Source organism: Passer domesticus, chromosome 1 (genome assembly GCF_036417665.1).
Source record: "Passer domesticus isolate bPasDom1 chromosome 1, bPasDom1.hap1, whole genome shotgun sequence".
NCBI classification, from domain to species: Eukaryota; Metazoa; Chordata; class Aves; order Passeriformes; family Passeridae; genus Passer; species Passer domesticus.
Genome location: NC_087474.1, coordinates 106286698 through 106305066, shown reverse-complemented (window position 1 = coordinate 106305066; position 18369 = coordinate 106286698). Strand labels below are relative to the sequence as shown.

Genomic DNA, 18369 nt, shown 5'->3' with positions numbered 1-18369 from the left:
TTGATTAAAAAAATAAATTAAAAATGAACTCTCAAGATAATACATTCTGAGATCTAATTTCTCATTAAACAAAAAAACAAATGATGCTAGTAATTGTCACTTTTGCAAAATGTGCCTAATTATAAAATTAAATTAACCAATTGTGCTATTCCCTTTTGCAGAAATCTGAAATAATAGCACATTACACAGCAGCTAACATAGAGAAATAGTATCATTATAAGAATTGCAATAGGCACTTCTTAGCCTACCAAACTTTTGCCTCCTTGCAGATGCCTGGAATCTCCAGATCTCTACAAATTATTAATATTTCACTCTTTTTCCTTCCTGTTGTTCATCTCAAGCTACCACTGCCTTTTTATCTGTACGACATGCTTCCCTCCTCTCATCCCCACTGTAAGCCTGATTACTGAATGTGACTTTGCCATGTACATGGCAGGCCTTGCACATACCTTGGCAGACTTCACTCAGAACAAATGCATTAAGGGCCTACAACAGCATCTTTGACCAAAATGGGCAATTAAGGGAGTGAAGCCTCTATCCTCTTAAGACACCTGAATGAGGCCACATAACAGCACTTGTTTAGATCAGTATCTTAATCAGTGTCCAGCCTTTCTGCTGACTCCAGCCACAGCGATCGATCTGCACCAGCACTAGAAGCTGTCCAGAAATCTGTGCTGTCAGTTTACTTGTCTACTCCTGAGTTGTGCTGTGCCATATGCTTAGAACCTGATGATCCAAATATTATGTTTCTTACATTCCAATAAATTTTTCTTTTACATGACTATATACCCCCATCTGGTCATTTTCAATCTCTTAAGAGCATCAGTCAAGGTTGCAGAAGTTGTGTGATTATCTCCGATGTCATGACATTAAAAGTACTTTCAAGGGTTATTTTTAAAATGCTTTATCATTTTGGAGACTGTAGAGTACTCAAAAGTAAGGAACTACCAAGAATGTGTCCAGGAGTTAGGAAGAAGCAATAGGCTTCTAGTTTTTATTTGTGGCTGCACAGCCAAGGTGACACTTCTGAGGGCCATCACCTTGCAGGGACATCCTGGCATACATCTTCTCTTCCAGCTATGTCTTTTTGCTCTGCTGTTCTGGCAGCAGTGAAAGACATAGCACAAAAATTCTGCTAAGCCTTCCAATTAAAAAAAAAAAATCATTCTTTCCACAGCTTGCAGTATGCCCTGTGAGGAAAATAAAAAAATTCCTATTTACAGTAAATTTTTGGCAATACTAAAATGCAACAAATTAAGAACTCTAGGCTATAGGCTATCCTGCATTGACTACTTCTGTCAATGCATAACATGAGCTAGCATATCATCATGTTTTCCTAGGGCCAGAAGATACTGACCTCAGTTAGAAGTATAGACCCCAACAAAATGTGATTCTATGTACATTCACGCAAAAAAATATGATCACATATTGATTAAAACTACGAATTTTCATTCTTGACACAGCTTTTTTGTCGGTATCAGGGCATCAAAGAACATCATATTCATTCATCCTAAAAAGACAATCACATAACAGCAGGATGAGAAGTCATGTTGTGCCTTGATATTCATGGCCTAAGAAGAGTTCTCACTTTGATGTAAAAAGCAACTATTTTTTATTTACTAATATCCTGGGTGAAGATCTAACAACCCTTTTGCAACCATTTTGCAGTAAGAATTGAATGGCCAATGAGATAGATTTGAAATACCACTTTTGAGAATTTGTTTTTTGGCAGGCACGCTTGTAACTCAAAATCAAAAGAGATGCAATCAGTACAGACCACTTGCAAAAAAACATTTAAAAGAGTTCAATAACACTCGTTTATTTAATTCCACATTCTCTAACCAATTACTCAAAATTACACTTTACAGAAAGAAGAAAAGAACAGCCATATTAGAAATCCGTCTCTGCAAACTCTGGAGGTGAAAATATACACAAATTTACAGGAGAGCTTACTTAGATGTGTGCATTTTTTATCAAAATAAAAGCAGAATATTCAATCCTCACTTGTAAATAAGATCTACAATACTAAAATATGATAAAATATGGTTAATTATTTTTTCTAGATGTGTTTGCCAGTGTTTTAAGTGCTATGGACAGATTTTGCCTTAGAGCAAGGGACCTAAGTAAGTTTTGTGACAGTTAAATTCACAAAGGGTACAAGAGATATTGTAGATTTGGTCTACCTCAGAATTCCAGCTACAAGCTATTCATAATATAATGATTAAAACTGTGAAATGTATGTGTTTTGATGAAGGCAGTATTTATTTTAAATACAAAGGGTGTACTTTCAGCATAGATGATACAATTGTACCCCTAAAGTTGCAGCAGAGAAAATAAATTCTTATGCTTCTTTTTGTTGGTATAACATGACATTTTGAAAAGCTTGTGGAGTTTGCAATCACAGTCATATTCTGACTGCTTTCTCTAATTTCTGACTTCCAGAAATTCTGACGGATTCCTTCACAAAATGCCTGAAAGTAAGATTTATATTTTTAAATGAATGGAAGGAAAAACTAATGGAACAGTTAATCAAATTCACTCTTGATAAACAAATTTCTTTCTAAAATAGCTAAATAGAAGTCTTATAGGGAAACTACACATCATGAAAAAAAAAGATTAACATATATGGTCAATCTCAGAAAACTTTCAGCTAAAATGCCCCACTAAGAATAAAGAAGTGCTTGATTTGCAAGGAAAGTGAGCCACAACCTAAACACCTCTCAGTAAGCTTCAAATATCAGAGCCTGTTTTAAGCTCTGAATTCAGAACAAATTTCGTGTATTTGCTGAGAGCCTTCATCACCTTCAAATCTCTCTGCACTTCACTGCATACTTTTTATGTGAAGACCTACTTCAACACCGTACAGGCATTGCATGCTTTCCAGCATTTTGACTCTTTCCCAAAATTAGCAGGATTTTAGGAACCCGATGATACGCATGCACAAACATACATTACACTAGACAATACTTGATTTTAGACGAAAGGCTGAGAAGCCCCCCACTACAAGAAAGACACTGAGGTGCTGAAGTGCATCCAAAGAAGAGCAATGAAGCTGGTCAAGAGTCTGGAATGTAAATCTGATGACAAGTGGCTGAGGGAGCTGGGGGTGTGTATCCTGGAGAAGAGAAGGCTAAGGGGCAACCTTATAATTCTCTACAGCTATCTCAAAGGAGGTTGTAGTGAGTTGGGATTCAGTTGCATCCCACAAATCATAAGCAATAGTTAAAAGTCAGTTAAGTCGTTTGTGTACCTAGCTCATTCTAGCTTCAGAAATACAACAAATGCAAATTCATCATATGTGGATCTGTCTGGCAGGACACTTTATAGACCATAAAGAGGAATAATGTAACAACACAATTAATAGCAGTTTTGCCAAACTGACCCTACAGATTTTTTTCTAAACTTTAATAACATATTAATATTTTTTTAAAAATCTATATCTTTATTAACCTTAAAGGAATTTTTTTCCTTTCATTTTCCTTGCACCTTTAAATCAGAAAGAAAATTTCACCTACATTAACTTAAGAGGCCCTAAAGTAATGATAAACACATTTAGCTGTTTAAAACTATACCTTTAACTTATACATTTCTCAAGGGAAATTCTTCAAAGGGTGCTATGAGTCTGTTGCTATGCAGAGCCAGCTGAGCTAAATGCAGATGAAGCAGATTGCTGGCAAACACTCCCAACAAGATGTGAACCATGAAACCCAGAAATCTTTGTTTATTGTCTAGCCTGACTCTTTACTAATCATTCTATTCACTTCATGTGTTAAGGGTACTAAGACATGGCTGCTGTCAGAAAAGGATAGAATACAAATAGGTAAATTCCTGCATGCTGAAATCAACAGAATCATTCATTTACAAATGTAAATTTACAAATGTACCTTAGAGTGATTGAGAGATACAGGCATACATTCAAGTGACAGAAACTTCAAAAAACCCTAGCATATCAACAAAGTCAGGGCATCTTCATGTAGGCTTGCTCTTTTATTTCACCAAATAGAAGGAAAATCATCTTAGCCTGGCCTGCAAATAAGAGGGTCATGAATGTTAGTAATTAAGCTGAGGAATAGATGAGAGCTACATCCATACTTTTAAAGATCTGACAATATGACTGGTTTAATCATGACTAACTGATCATATTCTGTCTGTAATATGTAGTTTCTCATGTCACCTCATTTTAATCAGTAAAAACATGATCCATTTTTTAACATGAAACAATTCGTTTTTACAGAAGTAAACTTTTCTTTCAAATGTGTCACCAAAGCATGCTGGCAGTTGAGAAACCATCAATATAGAATCTATACCCAGCAGGTAAAGCTGCCTTCTATCATTGAAAAGCATCCTCTGGTATCAACAATTTTGTTATAGAGCTGCATTGGTTAATAGCTATTTTGTTGCAAATAAACATATCTTTGGAATACAAAAGAATAGCACTGTTTTGAAAATATATATATATATATATATATATATATATATATATATATAAAACATAACTTCCTTTTAACTTCACTTTTCATCAGTACTCATATGGCAATTTGAAACAGACAATATTCAGCTAATAAGTTAAAGTGAATAATAAAGTCTATTATTCAGGCATGATTTGCTCATGTATTTAGATCTCATTAAGATCTAAATACTCCAACACACATTATAAAGCCTGTTCTCTTCAGGAATGTAACATTTTGTTTCTTCTGTTTCTCAGTTCATTTCTGTGTACCTATATCCCCCACTACCTTTGAGATTATGTTTCTTCAAATCAAGTAGCAGCTGTAGGATGCAATTTATAAAGGGAACAAACTTGAAGAACCTGAAACACAACAAAAGGTTCAAGAAAATGCAACAAAATCAACATTTCAAACTAAAATCCAGAAAACATAGAAAAAAGTCTATTTCTAGGCAAGACGTAGGATAGAAACAGAAAAAGGTTAAAAATAAAAAAAAAAAACCAAATAAAGTACAAGCAACTAGTCTCTTAGAAAATCAATTAAGAATGAAAATATTAATGGCTTTCACAGATACAAGTGTGCATTTATTATCTCTGACAGCCTGTCTTTTATCATGCTCCTGGTATTTTTTTCTCTCAGCTTTGTACACAGCATATATTCACTTTGAACAACCTTTCAGAAAATAGCTGGAGACAAATATTGTCAAAGAATTTGCAATAAACAACAACCTTTTTTTTAGAAAACACATTTTTGTTCCTATCATAACAGGCATTTTCCACATAACTTTCTCAAAAGCCAACGTTGGGTTCAAGATTCAGAAGGTTAAAAAAAAATTACTTGTACAAGTAAAGACATGACCTAGGATGAGCTACAAAGCATAAACACACACTACCCACTGCAAAATCATTCAGAGAAGGCAGTGGGCTAACACCCTACAGAAAACAAACAAACAAGCAAAAAAAAACAACAACAAACTACCCAAAAAACAACCAAACAAAAAAACCCCCAGAAACAACAACAAAAAAACCCAACCAACCCCAAAACCAACAAAAAGCATTTACCTGCTTCACAGTTAAGTATCATGTGAAAAAGACTGAGAAACATGCAAACCTTTTCTTTATAACTGAAAGCAGGAAAAATAGAATCATGTAAGTTATATCCCAAACACAAACTGCAAAACTAAGTGAAGAAAAAACAGTTAAACCTGCAAAACTCAGCTGCAGAACACTAGATGCAGCTCAGCTGCACCTCCCGTGGGTTACAGGTCTTTGCATCATTAACAAATCTGAACTACCTGTGCCTCTGGATCTGATAGATGCTGCCTGTGCCAGCCCACATTCAGCAAAAGATATCCAGAGGGCTTCATTTATTCAACTTATGTGTCTTTAAAAAGAAACACACGGGAACATCCATGGCTCCTGCAACTTGCTTACTTACTTACATTTAGAATGGTTTCTAGGCCAAATATCTGTCACTGAAAAAACCCCTGTGTACAGTTCAGGAACTAGAAGAGGACTACTCTAAATATATAGTTTGCAAGTAGTATTTATAGACTAAGAGATTTCAAATTTATAGATTATATCAGGTGTCTAGCTCCTAAAAATCTGGGTGAGAAATCACCTTTTCTGTTCTAGGAATATAGCTGTTTTGTGGTCTTTCACTTAATACCAAATGTATTTACTGAGCTTTTGAAGGCAGACAAAATCGGGTCTGGCTACCAATACTTTCTGAAAGATAGCAACGGTTTCCATATTCCAATCAAACAAGAATAGCAGGATTTTAAAATTTTAAATAAATACACTTGACCCCATCACCAAGTTTTATGATATCTGAAGTGGCAAAATAACATAAAAGAAAAAAAGAGGATAACACAAACACACTGTTTTACTAACAATAGTTTTATTTTATGCAGGATGTTTGAGAAAATTTTGTTAGGACAGTGTATACACTGGAATTGCTCAGACACAGATATCTACTGAAATGTAAGACCATACACATTTAAATTCAAATTCATCCTACTTCATCTGAGGCCTGTCAGTGGGCAACTAAATTAAGGGTTTCACCATTCTGGCTTTTGACTATTTAAAAAGATAGCAGCAATGTCTGATTTACCTTTGAGGGCAACACTCATTTTCCATTGATTCTAGGGTGACAAGACTCCTTATTTAGATGTGAAAGTTAAATTACCTAATGTGACATAGATTAATTCAGGTCATGTTCTTAAAACTCCACAATACCTTTCTCAGTAAAGGCAGTAAACAAAGTGTTGAATTTATACCACCATAAATTAAGCTATCAGAAATTATTCTGTGTGAATGAGATCAGACTGTCTTTGTTCTCCTCCATCACAAATAACTCTCAGCACATTGCCTGCTCAAAAGATGTATAGTTTAATTTGAAACAGCATCATTTCAGCAACATGAAACAGCACTTTCCCATTATTAAGTATTTTCAGAGACAGCATGAGATTATCCATTCACATCCCTTACAGGAATAGTGTTGATCACATACCAGCAAATGTCTCCTCACTAAAAAAAAATCAGAGTCCTGACATTTCAAAATTGTGCTTTGTAGATTATTTTGAATATCTGTTTGTTTCTATACCTCCTTTTATGGGCTTATAAATTTATCAGGCAGTCTACAGGTAGTTTTGATTAGTTACAGAGCAATTTACATTTTTTAAATTATTAGAATACACTTCCTTTTGTCACCAAACATCAAGAAGAATAATCTTTAATGATCATTTAAGGTATTTATTTCCTGTCATTTCCTATGTTCTGGAATATTCAGGCTACCTAGTTGGTAATAATTTTATGACAGTAGATGACAGTATTTTGTTCCTGTTGAAAGCAATGACACAACATTCACTGAGGTCACCAAGACATCACGCCACTTGTGGTCCAGTTCTGAACAGTTCACAATTTACAGATTTGATCCATAATTCATGGTCTGTTTTCCACACTGAAATATGGTATTTGAGACTGTAAGTCTCCAGACAGACTCTTCACTTGGAAAACAGCCAATTCCTCATGAGATTTAAGCAAATCAGGTTTTATTCAGAACCAAATCTATTAAATGAGTACAGACGAAGAAATGAAAGCTTACGCCCTGACTACAGAACTGTTAGGATCCAGTACTTATCCTGTTGAAAAAAATTTATATGTAAATAAAAAAAAATTATAAATTACTAAGTCACCTAAACAAGTATCACAGCTTCTAATTACAAAATATTCTAACATATGGAAACCAACATATGGGCCACTTGCAAAAGGGATCATTTTTGTAACTTACAGAAATATTGATAACATGTTTTCATCCTTTATCTTGAACTGTGCACTTCAAATGTTTTCAAGAAATGCAGCATTATGTTCCAGTTAATGAATGTTGATGTTCATCAAATAAATAGTGTCTCTAATGCTAGTAATTGACTGTAGGATGGACAGGAGTTTGCTACCAGTTATACCATTTTGTTTCAACAGCAAATGAAACCATTTTTACCATTTCGAAAAAATTCTGATCCATAACTGAGGCCTTACAAATCAGTTAACAATTACTTTATAAAATCTGAAAAGCAATTTTTATTTGAATTGCATTCTAGCACTAACAGAATAGTATTACACTGTCAGATGAGTTGGGCCATATATTTAACATAATTGAGGATTTTTTGCAGAAATTGAACTCTGGATCTGGCAAGTTCAAGAACAAATCTGATGAGGACTGAATGCCAGCTGCCTGCAAAAAGGGTGAAGGAACCAGCCTCACCACGATACTGAGGATCAGCTCCACAGACATTGCTCTTGGAAAAAGCCTACTGGGAGCAATAGAGGCATTTAGATTTGCTCAGAGACTACAGATTTATCCTATTTGATAGAACTCTGAATGCCAAGACCTATGTGCATCTCCCCAAGGCCAATGCCACTTACTTACAAAGTAAAAAACTGAAATGTTTTCCTTGATATTGACTTATGCTTCCAAATATGATTTAGAGATAAACATTGAAAAAAAAAAAAACTGCCTTTAAAAAAAATACATTAGAATCTTAGCTGTGTCATAATTGGACAATTTTACTGTATTTACAATACAGTAAAAATAATTATCAACATTTAACAGAGGGAGAGAAAGGAAGAAGATAAAGTACTGAGACTAAGTTTTCATGAGTGTATTTATGAAAGTGTCATAACACTTTTCAATACAATGTACCTAAAGAGACATTCTTTTCAAAAAGTTCAAACAGTTCTCAAAGTTTATTGACAGTCTTAAACATCACTATATGGAGAAAAGGGAGGTCAATGTTTGTGTCTGTGTAGTGACCATTCTTCTTCTGAATAAAAGTAACAGAAGAGAATTTTAAGAACAACTCTGTATAACCACAAAATCTTACCTTCAGCTGCCCTTAAACTTCTGACAGAGAAAAGCCTTTTTATTTGTTCTGATTCTAGACTGTAAATCTAGGAAATAGAAAGTAAATGCTGAAATTTATTCTGTCAAGTACAAACTGTACAGACATCAATACTTTCTTTTACCATACAATCAAAAATGGCTGCAGAGAGAAGGCAATTTGAGAGAATGATAGTTGGAAACAAAAATTTCACTAAAATGTGAATGTATATTAACTTGTTTAATATTTCTTTTAACATGGCACTCCACCAAGCCAAAGGTGAAATACAGGTTTGAAGGGGAAAATACAGCTACTACTAGTAAATGACAGGCAATTTACTGTGAGTGGGACCACAAATTATCAATAGCTTTATCATGGTAGAGGCCTGTTCTGCCATATCAATGACTGTCTGAGAAAGAGGTACTTTTATCTAGGTTGTAATGAGATATCTCAAGGATATGAAACGTACATACGGGAGGGACAAAACAGCTAGGTAAGACAGGGACATAATGGTAAGATTGGAAGAAAAAAAAGAAGAACTCCTTTATATTAAAATTCAGCAAGGGTATCTGCAATCTCTATGAAGAAACTCTGCACTTTTAACATTGTCCAACGCTTAGCACCCAAATAAATAACAATTACACACATATTTCAATATAATAAGCTCTGATTCTGGCTTCCACAAACCAATTGAATCATATTTCAACACAATTCCACTTATAATAAAAAACAGATGGTCAAGAAAATAGATGTATCTTTGTGATCTGATATACACATCTGCAGACATTTACAATATGCATGCATTTCCAGAGAATGTTGAGCAAGTTAAATTGGGAAATGGGAATTTTTTTCTTAATGGGCATGCGCAAACAAAGAGTGTGACTCAAGAAGAAAATAAGCTGTGACAAAGATGCAACTATCCTATCAGGCCTATCTGTTTTCAAACAAATATCATATCACAGCATCATGGTAAAGAAACACTAGTCAGGTAACTTTGGAAATAGTTTGCTGCAGGGAAACACTCAAATGTGAGGTGGATGAGGGTCAGGTGCTTTTCAGATCTCTCCCCTCTCTGATGGAAGACCTGAGGTTAGCAATGGCTGTCCTTCAGAAATTCATTATACAGACAAGCAAAATATCCCACGGCAACACAGGGCTAGAGATTTATTTGAGGTCTTTTAAATCTCAGATTGCATTTTATGCAGACATCAACAATAAGCCATTGCCAATGGCATCACATAGCTGCACTGGTCCCAGGGAAATTATGCACAAAAATCAGCAGAGAAATGTGTTACAACAAAGAAGGATGGAAGAGTCTCACTCAAAAAGAGAATATCCTTGCAGAACCTCTAAGACAAGAGGTAAAGAATAAAAGAGTTCAATAAATCTATGTGTTAACAGCATTCAAAATCAGGTTGAGAAAGGTTAAACTACACAAATGCAACTGCTCATTTGAGGGATCTTACTACTTTCTTAGATTTCATCCCATTTCTTTTCCTCCGTATAATTTACTTTAGGCTCACAAAGGGTACCACATTGTCAGGAATGGAGAATTAATATTTCTCTTTTGTGAAACATCAAACCCAAGTTTTAACATGCAGGAACCATATCCTAGAATGAGATTTAATATCCGAGTCCATTCCAGTCCTGGACCTGTCTGCTCAAATTGTAAATAAGAAAGTAGATTTACTTAAATGTTCAGTTCCCTCCCACTAAGGGGATGCTGAACAGCCCTAAATCTCAGCTTATGTTTATTTTGTACCACCATAGTGACCAGTGAGATATCAACAGAATGCATGAGTAAACTCATCCAAGGGGGCCAATAATGACCATTGGAAACAGGACCAGTTTGACAAGTATAATTTCATATAAACCATCATATACAATCATCAGATGGTAAATACTTTCTGGAATTAACCATTTGGGCTGGAGTAAAACTGGTGAGCTGGAGGTGAAAAGCTCTCTGTTCTGTTACTAATCCCCTGAGCTATAGAGGCCCCAGCTGGTGCTTCTGCAAAGGTCCACACAGCTTTTTTCAAAAGGCCACAAAAATAGTTACAATATCTTTTTAAAGTAAACAAAATCAAAACAAAAAAAACCCTTCCACAGGTTCAAGAACAGTTTCTTTTTTCTTAAAATAATCTCTCTGAAAGTAGCAGACTGTACACATTTTACAAGAATAAACAAACTTATCTAATATTTATCCACAAATTGGGAGTCAGAGATCATTAGTGCAAATTTCTGCTGACCAGCAGCATTTATTCTATAAACTTTGGGTATCCTAAGTGGTCCATCAGTGCACAACAGATATCTTCAATCTGTCTAATCTCTTCGTGGGGCATGTTTTGCTTCCAGGCATGAATGCTACTTGGTGAAATTTCTCCTTCATAAGAAAGATAGAAAAGACTGGTGGAGGTGGCAAATAATATTTGGTTTAAGCTAGCAGGAGGAAGAGGAATACCAAGAAAGGCAAAAATTGTTTCAGCTGTCTTCTGAGGAAAGCTCACAATATCTTCAAACTTGACCAGCTGATAATTTGTTGGCAGCAAGTCCCTGTTTATCCTCATTGCTGCTGCTGTGTTTGCTAGCCATAAATGAGACAGCACAGAAATAGCATTTGAATTAGAATTTGAAATTTCTTTTCTTAGTGATTCAAACTCAGAGGCATAGCCTTCATTTAAACTACATTTTTCTTTACCATTTTCCCCTTTAAACATTGCAGCCAAGCGTTGTGGAATATTTTTCAAGGAGTAAAGGCTTGGCTTATTTTTGTACAACATTGAATAGACCCATGCCCGTGGGTCCCTCACTACATATAACGCTCTCATTGATGGTCCTAAGATTTCCTGAAAGAAGGGAAGCTTTAATGTCCAGCTCCCACTGGTTAAACTAAGCACAGGCCGTGCATTAGGATAATAGACAAGATGTTTTCTCAGTTCCCTAATATATTCAGCATCTTTTTCTTGACTTCCTCTTGCCCTACTTCTTTGTTCTAACAGGGATTCTCTCTTTTTGGACCTTTTCTTTTTGTCTTTGCTTAATGCAGAATGCTGAGTAATTTTACTTCTGCTAGCTTCATATAAATGAATGTTTTGTAAATGCAACTTCGTATCTTGAACTAGAGACTGGAGCCACCCCTGGATAAGACGAAAATTACCATTCTGGACATCAGAAACCTTCCATTCACATGGATCTACAAAGGAATCAATTTCAAATTCAGTCTCAGGAATTTCAAGATAGGGTGTAGGTATCCTGATGTATAAGAAGTCACTGGTGTTGAAAAACAGCTGTTTTAAAATTTCTGCACCAGAAGTGGGAAGTGAAGTAATGATAACATCCGGCAAAACGACAGGGTTTCCTTCCAATTGTTTGGCTTTATTGCCTTTATCACCTTCTAGCCTTGTCACTTCAGCGCTCCACTTTGCACAGATGGGCTGAGTACACATGCTCCACACATCCACTAATTCAACAAGCCACAGTGTAACAACCAGTATCAGGATCCAACGCAACATTTTACCGAAGGATAGGTAAAACCGCCACTGAAAAGCCAGTATGACCAAACTGACACCCAAAATTAACCCTGCAATTATGTTCACTTTGAATCCAAATGGGAAAACTACCCTATTATTTTTTATATCTTTTTTCACAGATTCAGTACCAAGACCAAACTTGGTCACTTTATTTTCATGAACTACTTTAGCAAAACCACCAAATCCCAAGTAATCAAACCTTGCCTTTAAATTCTGATACTCAGTCACAACTGAGATGGTATTTTCAGTGTTGTTGACATTGAGCGAAATCTGAAATCCAGATTTTGCATTATCCATGAGTCTACAGTTAGAAACATTGACATATGGGCCATAGAAAAGGTAAACAATCCTTGTAAGCATGTTTTTCATTGGAAAGGTAACATTTACAAACTGAGTCCATCGCTTTTTGAATTCAGCAGCTTGTTCAGCCTCCTGTATCCTAGCAACAGGACTACTCCCACGATGATCAAACCAAAACATCTTGTAGTGGGCATCCCACACATCCATCATAGCTCCATTGTACTTGTTCTTAAACTTATAGGGTATGTATTTAAAATCAATGTCAAGATTATGAAAAAAGGCACTGACTGAATTAACAGGAGAGTCTTCCTCCTTCTCAATATGGTCAACTACTAACAATGTCTGAGAATTTAAGAGCAGCAAAACGCGATACACACTTTTCAGTTTCATTGCTGATGTGTAAGCAGATACTGCCTCACCACCCACAAACATCATCTCATCAGCCTGGGAGGCTGTTATAATTTCTCCAGTTGAGTCTCCAACCTCATCACCAATCCACTTCAGCCACTGGGCACATTCACCAAGCTGTCCTTCCCAAGGCTGGTTGCACTGGCTTGTAGGAGATGGAGCGAACACCAAGACATTGTTCAGGTGGCTGAGTTTAGGTCCATAAAGAGCCTCAGATACAAATACCTGTCCATTGGGAGCAAAAGTGAAGGAATTCTGATCGGGATGTTCATGCCCTGGATTGAAACTTCTCCACCCATCAATCCATCTGTAGGGTTGAAAGTGAACAATATCATAGACAGCACGTCCACCAAGTTTCCCAGACTTGAAGGATACAAAGGTGTTTGTCTGACTGTTTGGCAATCCAGCCCCGTAAGTAACAACTCCCCAGTTGGGAAACACATGCATTTTAGCAGTACCATAGTCAGGAGGTGGCTGAGGAGTGATTTCAGCAGCGTACCATATGAATTCAGTATGTAATGTGCTCCACCTCTGTGCAGTGGATGGCACCATTGGCCCATCTTTGGGTCTGTGTTTTCTAATTTGCTGTGCCAGCCAGTTACCAGCTCCATTCTTCATGATGAACTTATCCAAGAAAACCAGTTGGCTCTCAGGACCATAAAACCAGTTGTAATTAGAATCTGCGACACCCACAGTCCTCTGGAAGCCAGGCAATAGGGTGGCGTAGTAAAACCAAAAGTGCATTTTCAGCCAGTTATTCTCCAAGTTGTTAATACCAAAGTGGCGCTGGGCCAGGAAAACATACTGGGTTACTGACTTGGCTGTGTAACTCCCGTAAGCTACTCCCTCATCCAGAGACCCATCTACAATATGATTGAGGAGAAACATTGTTTTCTCCATCACATCAACAACCGTGTGTTTCCAAATATTTGCCTGAGATCCTTTGTCCACTCCGGCAACTAAAGCCCCAATAAGCAAAGCAAGCATATTGGTTGCTTGGTGATTATGGAGAAGCTGCTTTCCCCAGGCACGAACCTTGGAGTACTCATACATCTCCTCACTTACGGACCATATCTTCTGCAGGTATTTTTGCCTTCTCCCATTTTCCAGAGAATTATACAAGAAGTCAAAAGCAGTGGCAAATCCTGTTAGGGAGTGACCGAGTGGCACTTCATCTCCAGGAGCATTCTCAACCAACCAGTTTTTGTAGCCAGCCATTCTATCCATGTACTCTAGGGCAAAATCAAATGCAGCTTTATCTTCGGGGCACAGCAAACAGTAGAAGGCTAGAGGGGGCAGGTTGTTACCATAAATCTCATTCCACTTGGCCGCAAAATCAGTGTACTTGGGTGGAGGTAGGTAGTATAAAGGGTTGGAGAGCATAACCATCACTGCACTTCTGATGGCTCTGAAGAGATGCAAATGGCTTGTACGAGCCTTTTGCCTCAGTGCCTGAACATCCTGAGGGTCGAAATACAAGCTTGGATGTAGAGCTGTTCTTTTCAGCTTCTGCTCAGCACTAAGACCTTCAAGCTGCTGCTTTTCATATTGATCTACATTTTCTATGAAAGTCACCCAATCAGAGTAATTGCTTACAGATTCTTCAAAAGTGAACACATCAAACACCATTAATGCTAGAAATAGAGTATGCCCCGTGAACATCAGAGCCATGATCCATTAGGCAGATCCTCTTCCCCAGACATACATTTCTTGACAAAAGTGTTCAGATATCAAACTTTCATCCAGTTTGTTAAAAAAATAGTATCTTAAGGCATATATTTATGAGAGGCTCAACAAAGGCTCAGAATATTTGTAATCTGAGATACAACATTGAAATGACAAGACTCTTGAAAAATTACATCTCGGGCGCCTTGCCTGTTCACACTTTTCTCAAATACAACATTACAAGCATAAGCACTAAAATCAGGAAAAAAGTAAGACCTCTACGATATGCATATAAAGCACAGGTTGACTGCACAGTAACAGACTGAAACACTATTTCTTGGTAGCTTGAAAAACATGATCTAAAAAGGAAATCAGAGTAATATGTTTTCTTTTTTAAAAAGTTTTAAATCGGGCCAAATTCCACTTTTAGAGCTGACGAAAACTCCACCGATCACAAAATTATATAATTTATTCAAAACAATGTGTTATATTTGATAAAATAGGGAATATACAACACTTGGAAAATAGACTCCAAAACTGAAGTTACTGTCTTCAGTCTTTGCCTTTTTTCAATTTCCTTACACACTCTTTCCATCTTTCTCTTTTGGGATTCATAGAGGGATGGGAAGGAAAACAATAATTTAAAAAAATCAACATAGATCCTCCATTAGATCTTTTTGATGAAACTGCAGAGATTTTAACCTCTGTTCCATCTATTCCTCTCTGTTTGTAAAAGATTCACCTGAATTAAGAGTCATCTTGACATATTTTCAAGTCTTTTTTAATCTTTTCTTCAGCTAATGATGCCCAAATTTGTCCTCGATGATTCAAAAAATCCTGCTCCTTCCATTATGATGCAAAAGGAAAACATGTGAAAGAGGCAGAAAGCCAATATTTTCTCGTAAGAAGAGCAGTTTCAGGTTTCCTTTCACTTCACATGTAGGTTCTTTCTGTGGAAACAGAAACAAAAGTTCTCTGAAGCTGTGTAGATGTCAGAACATATTTAAAGTACTTTGGTTAACAAACTGCTGCTAAGTTTACAGGAAAGATGAGTTAATCATTGAGTTAATTCACCTTTTCTTTAAAGGCAACCAAGAAATAGAAGAAGGACCATTTTCAAAGTTCCAAAAAGTTTACCCTTGGCAAAAAAGCAATTCAGACTGGCTACTCAAGCTCACACTATTTCACCATTTCCAGCGTGAACATGAAGTCTCAGGGAGTATTTTCCAGTTGCGCTACCAGGTACTCTACTCACGGAAACAAATCTGACACACGCCACGGAAATCCAATTCAGCTCGAATTGAAACGAAAGCACACGCGTATTTTCACCGAGCGAGCGGCTCTGCGGGCGGAAGGGCGGCGGGAAGCAGGAGACCCGGCGGGAAGCAGGAGACCCGGCGGGAAGCAGGAGACCCGGCGGGAAGCAGGAGACCCGGGATCCCCGCCGCGCCGCCCGCACCGAGCCCGCCAGAGGGCGCCCGCCGCCGCCGCGCCCCCGCCCGCCGGGGCCGCACAACTTGCACAAGTTTCGCGAGGAGCGCGGGGCCGCCGCCCCCGGCGCCGCCGCCGCCCCCGAGCCCAGCCCCGTCTTACCGCGGCGGGTCCGCGCCGGCTCCCGCGGGGCTGCGTCGCTCTGTCGCGGCCGGCGCGGCCCGGGGCGCGGGGCCAGCCCCGGCTGGGGGCTGCGGGTGGCGGCCGCCGTGCCGGCCCCGCTCGGCTGGGCCGGGCTGCGCTCGGTTCCGGCCTCTTCCGCTCTTGCCTCTACTTTTCCACCCGGGTTGGCCGCAACTTCTGGTCCCTGCCCTCCGCCGGCGGCTCCCAGGAGTTGATGGAGAGGGAGATGCGGCGGCGAGCGCCCAGCGACGGGCGCGGGCAGCCAGGCAAACTCGCAGGGATGTCGCTCCGGAGGGGCGGGGAGGGAAGGAAGGAGGGAGGGAAGGAAGGAGGCGGGGAAACGGCGGGGGGGTTGGCAGAGCAGCCCCCGGCGGAACGGGGATGTGCCGATCCTCCGCGCCGAGCTCGGCAGCAGCGGGGCGGGCTGCCGGTCCCGCCGTGGCTCCCGGCGGCTCTTCCCTGCGGCTGCGTGCGCTGCCGCCCCGCTGCTCCCGGCGCCCGGCCCGGCCCGCTCCCGGCCGCGGATGCCACCGCCGCCCCCGCGCCTGGGCTGCCGGCGGAGCGGAGCCGGGCTCGGCGGGAGCGCCCGGGGGCAGGGCCGGGGCCGGAGCGGGGGGGCCGCGGCTGAGAGCGGCGCAGGCGGCGGGGGGAGGCGAAAGACCGCGGTGACCCGGTGCCGCGGGTCCCGGTGCGGGGAGCGGGGAGCTGAGGAGGTACGAGGGGGCTCGTGGAAGAAAATCTGCCGCTCTGGGTCACCCCCGGCGCCGGCCGACAGCCGCCGCCCCGCCGCGGACCGGCCCCCGCAGCTCCCGGCCGGGGCAGTGTCAGGGACACAGTCGCCTGAGCGGCCCGGAGAGCGGCGAGCTCGACAGGGCAGGGCTGGGCTGGGCTGAACTTGGCTGGGCAGGGCAGGGCAGGGCTGGGCAGGGCAGGGCGCCAGGAGCCGCCACGCCTGTGGGTGACAACTTTGTGAGAGCGGAGTAGCGACCTAGCAGTGCCCGTGCCTCAGGGGGATGCGCACCTTCCGCTTTTGTTTGTGGCCGTCACACTTCTTTATTAACAGCGTTCCTGCGCTGGCACTTCGTTTTATGCGATGCATTAAAATGGTTCTCAATCAGTTTTAGCTGAAGGCTTCCGAAGTAAAATACAAAGGCGTCATGAGGAGTAAAATACTCTGGCGCTCGTGTCGTCACGGTCAGTGGTGCGCTGAAGGGCCAGCAGAAAATACTGGCCTGTCCCCCTGGTGCTGTGGTCTGCCCACAAAATCACCGTTGTCGGGTCTGAATCAGTTTGGCTTGACTGTGATGACTTTCAGGGCCTGATTTCGTGACCTGATGTTTGTGACCAAGCTGTTCTTTGGTAGTCAAGGGAAAGAAACAAAAGGTTGTGAGATTTTGGGTGTGCTACTGGTTACTGTGTTTATAATCTGTAGTTCAAAGGATGTGGATTTTAATCATCTCAGTAAGCATAACTTTTTCCAAGGCATAGCCTATATTGCTCTTTTTTTTTATTTGCCCCCATACCTAGAAATACTGTTGCATATTTAAGTATTGCTTAAGCTACTCAATGTGTAACTATCTTGAAATGAATATATGAATATATAAAGGCCATACATTATGGATACTGATTCTGTTTCTTTGTGCTACAGAGTGCACCTTAGAAGGATTAAATTATTAAATTATGCACATTTACATTAGTGATGAACTGTGTCTGGAACCATCCTAATATCTCAGATGTGCCCTATAGACTTGGCTTAGAAGGGAAAAATACTGATTATTGCCTGGATCATATCTTCCCATCAGAAGAAATTTGCATAATGAACAAAGATCAGCACATAATTCCCTGACCTTGAATCTTTTACAGTTGTGCCTTTCTATGCTGCCAGGAAAGTTACTCCAGGAGGAAAGCAAAAGGAAATATAAAGCAACAATGGAGGCCACATTCCCCTTTAAGTCTGTAGAAACTGAGTGGAATACGCTACAAATGAAAACCTCCCAAATCTTTCCTTCTATTCTCATTGTACCCA

The 18369-nt window shown here is 39.7% G+C and overlaps 1 protein-coding gene across 4 annotated transcripts; it reads right to left on the bottom strand.

Moving 5' to 3' along the window:
* Positions 1–6328: 6328 nt before the first annotated feature.
* DSEL (dermatan sulfate epimerase like) lies at positions 6329–16613 on the bottom strand. 4 transcript variants are annotated; one of them, XM_064432667.1, is made up of 2 exons: positions 16323–16613; positions 6329–15679 (listed from the first exon to the last, which is right to left on the bottom strand). In XM_064432667.1, exon 2 carries the CDS (start codon positions 14733–14735, stop codon positions 11085–11087), a length of 3651 nt encoding a protein of 1216 aa, XP_064288737.1. In that variant the 5' UTR covers positions 14736–15679; positions 16323–16613; the 3' UTR covers positions 6329–11084. The 4 variants fall into 4 exon arrangements, with proteins under 4 accessions (XP_064288737.1, XP_064288754.1, XP_064288745.1 ...); XM_064432684.1 differs by lacking the exon at positions 16323–16613 and adding an exon at positions 16059–16150; XM_064432675.1 differs by lacking the exon at positions 16323–16613 and adding an exon at positions 15985–16122.
* Between the last annotated feature and the right edge of the window lie 1756 nt (positions 16614–18369).

Excerpts from the sequence above, each read along its gene's own strand:
- DSEL (XM_064432667.1), bottom strand. The coding sequence starts at position 14,735 with ATGGCTCTGATGTTCACGGGGCATACTCTATTTCTAGCATTAATGGTG.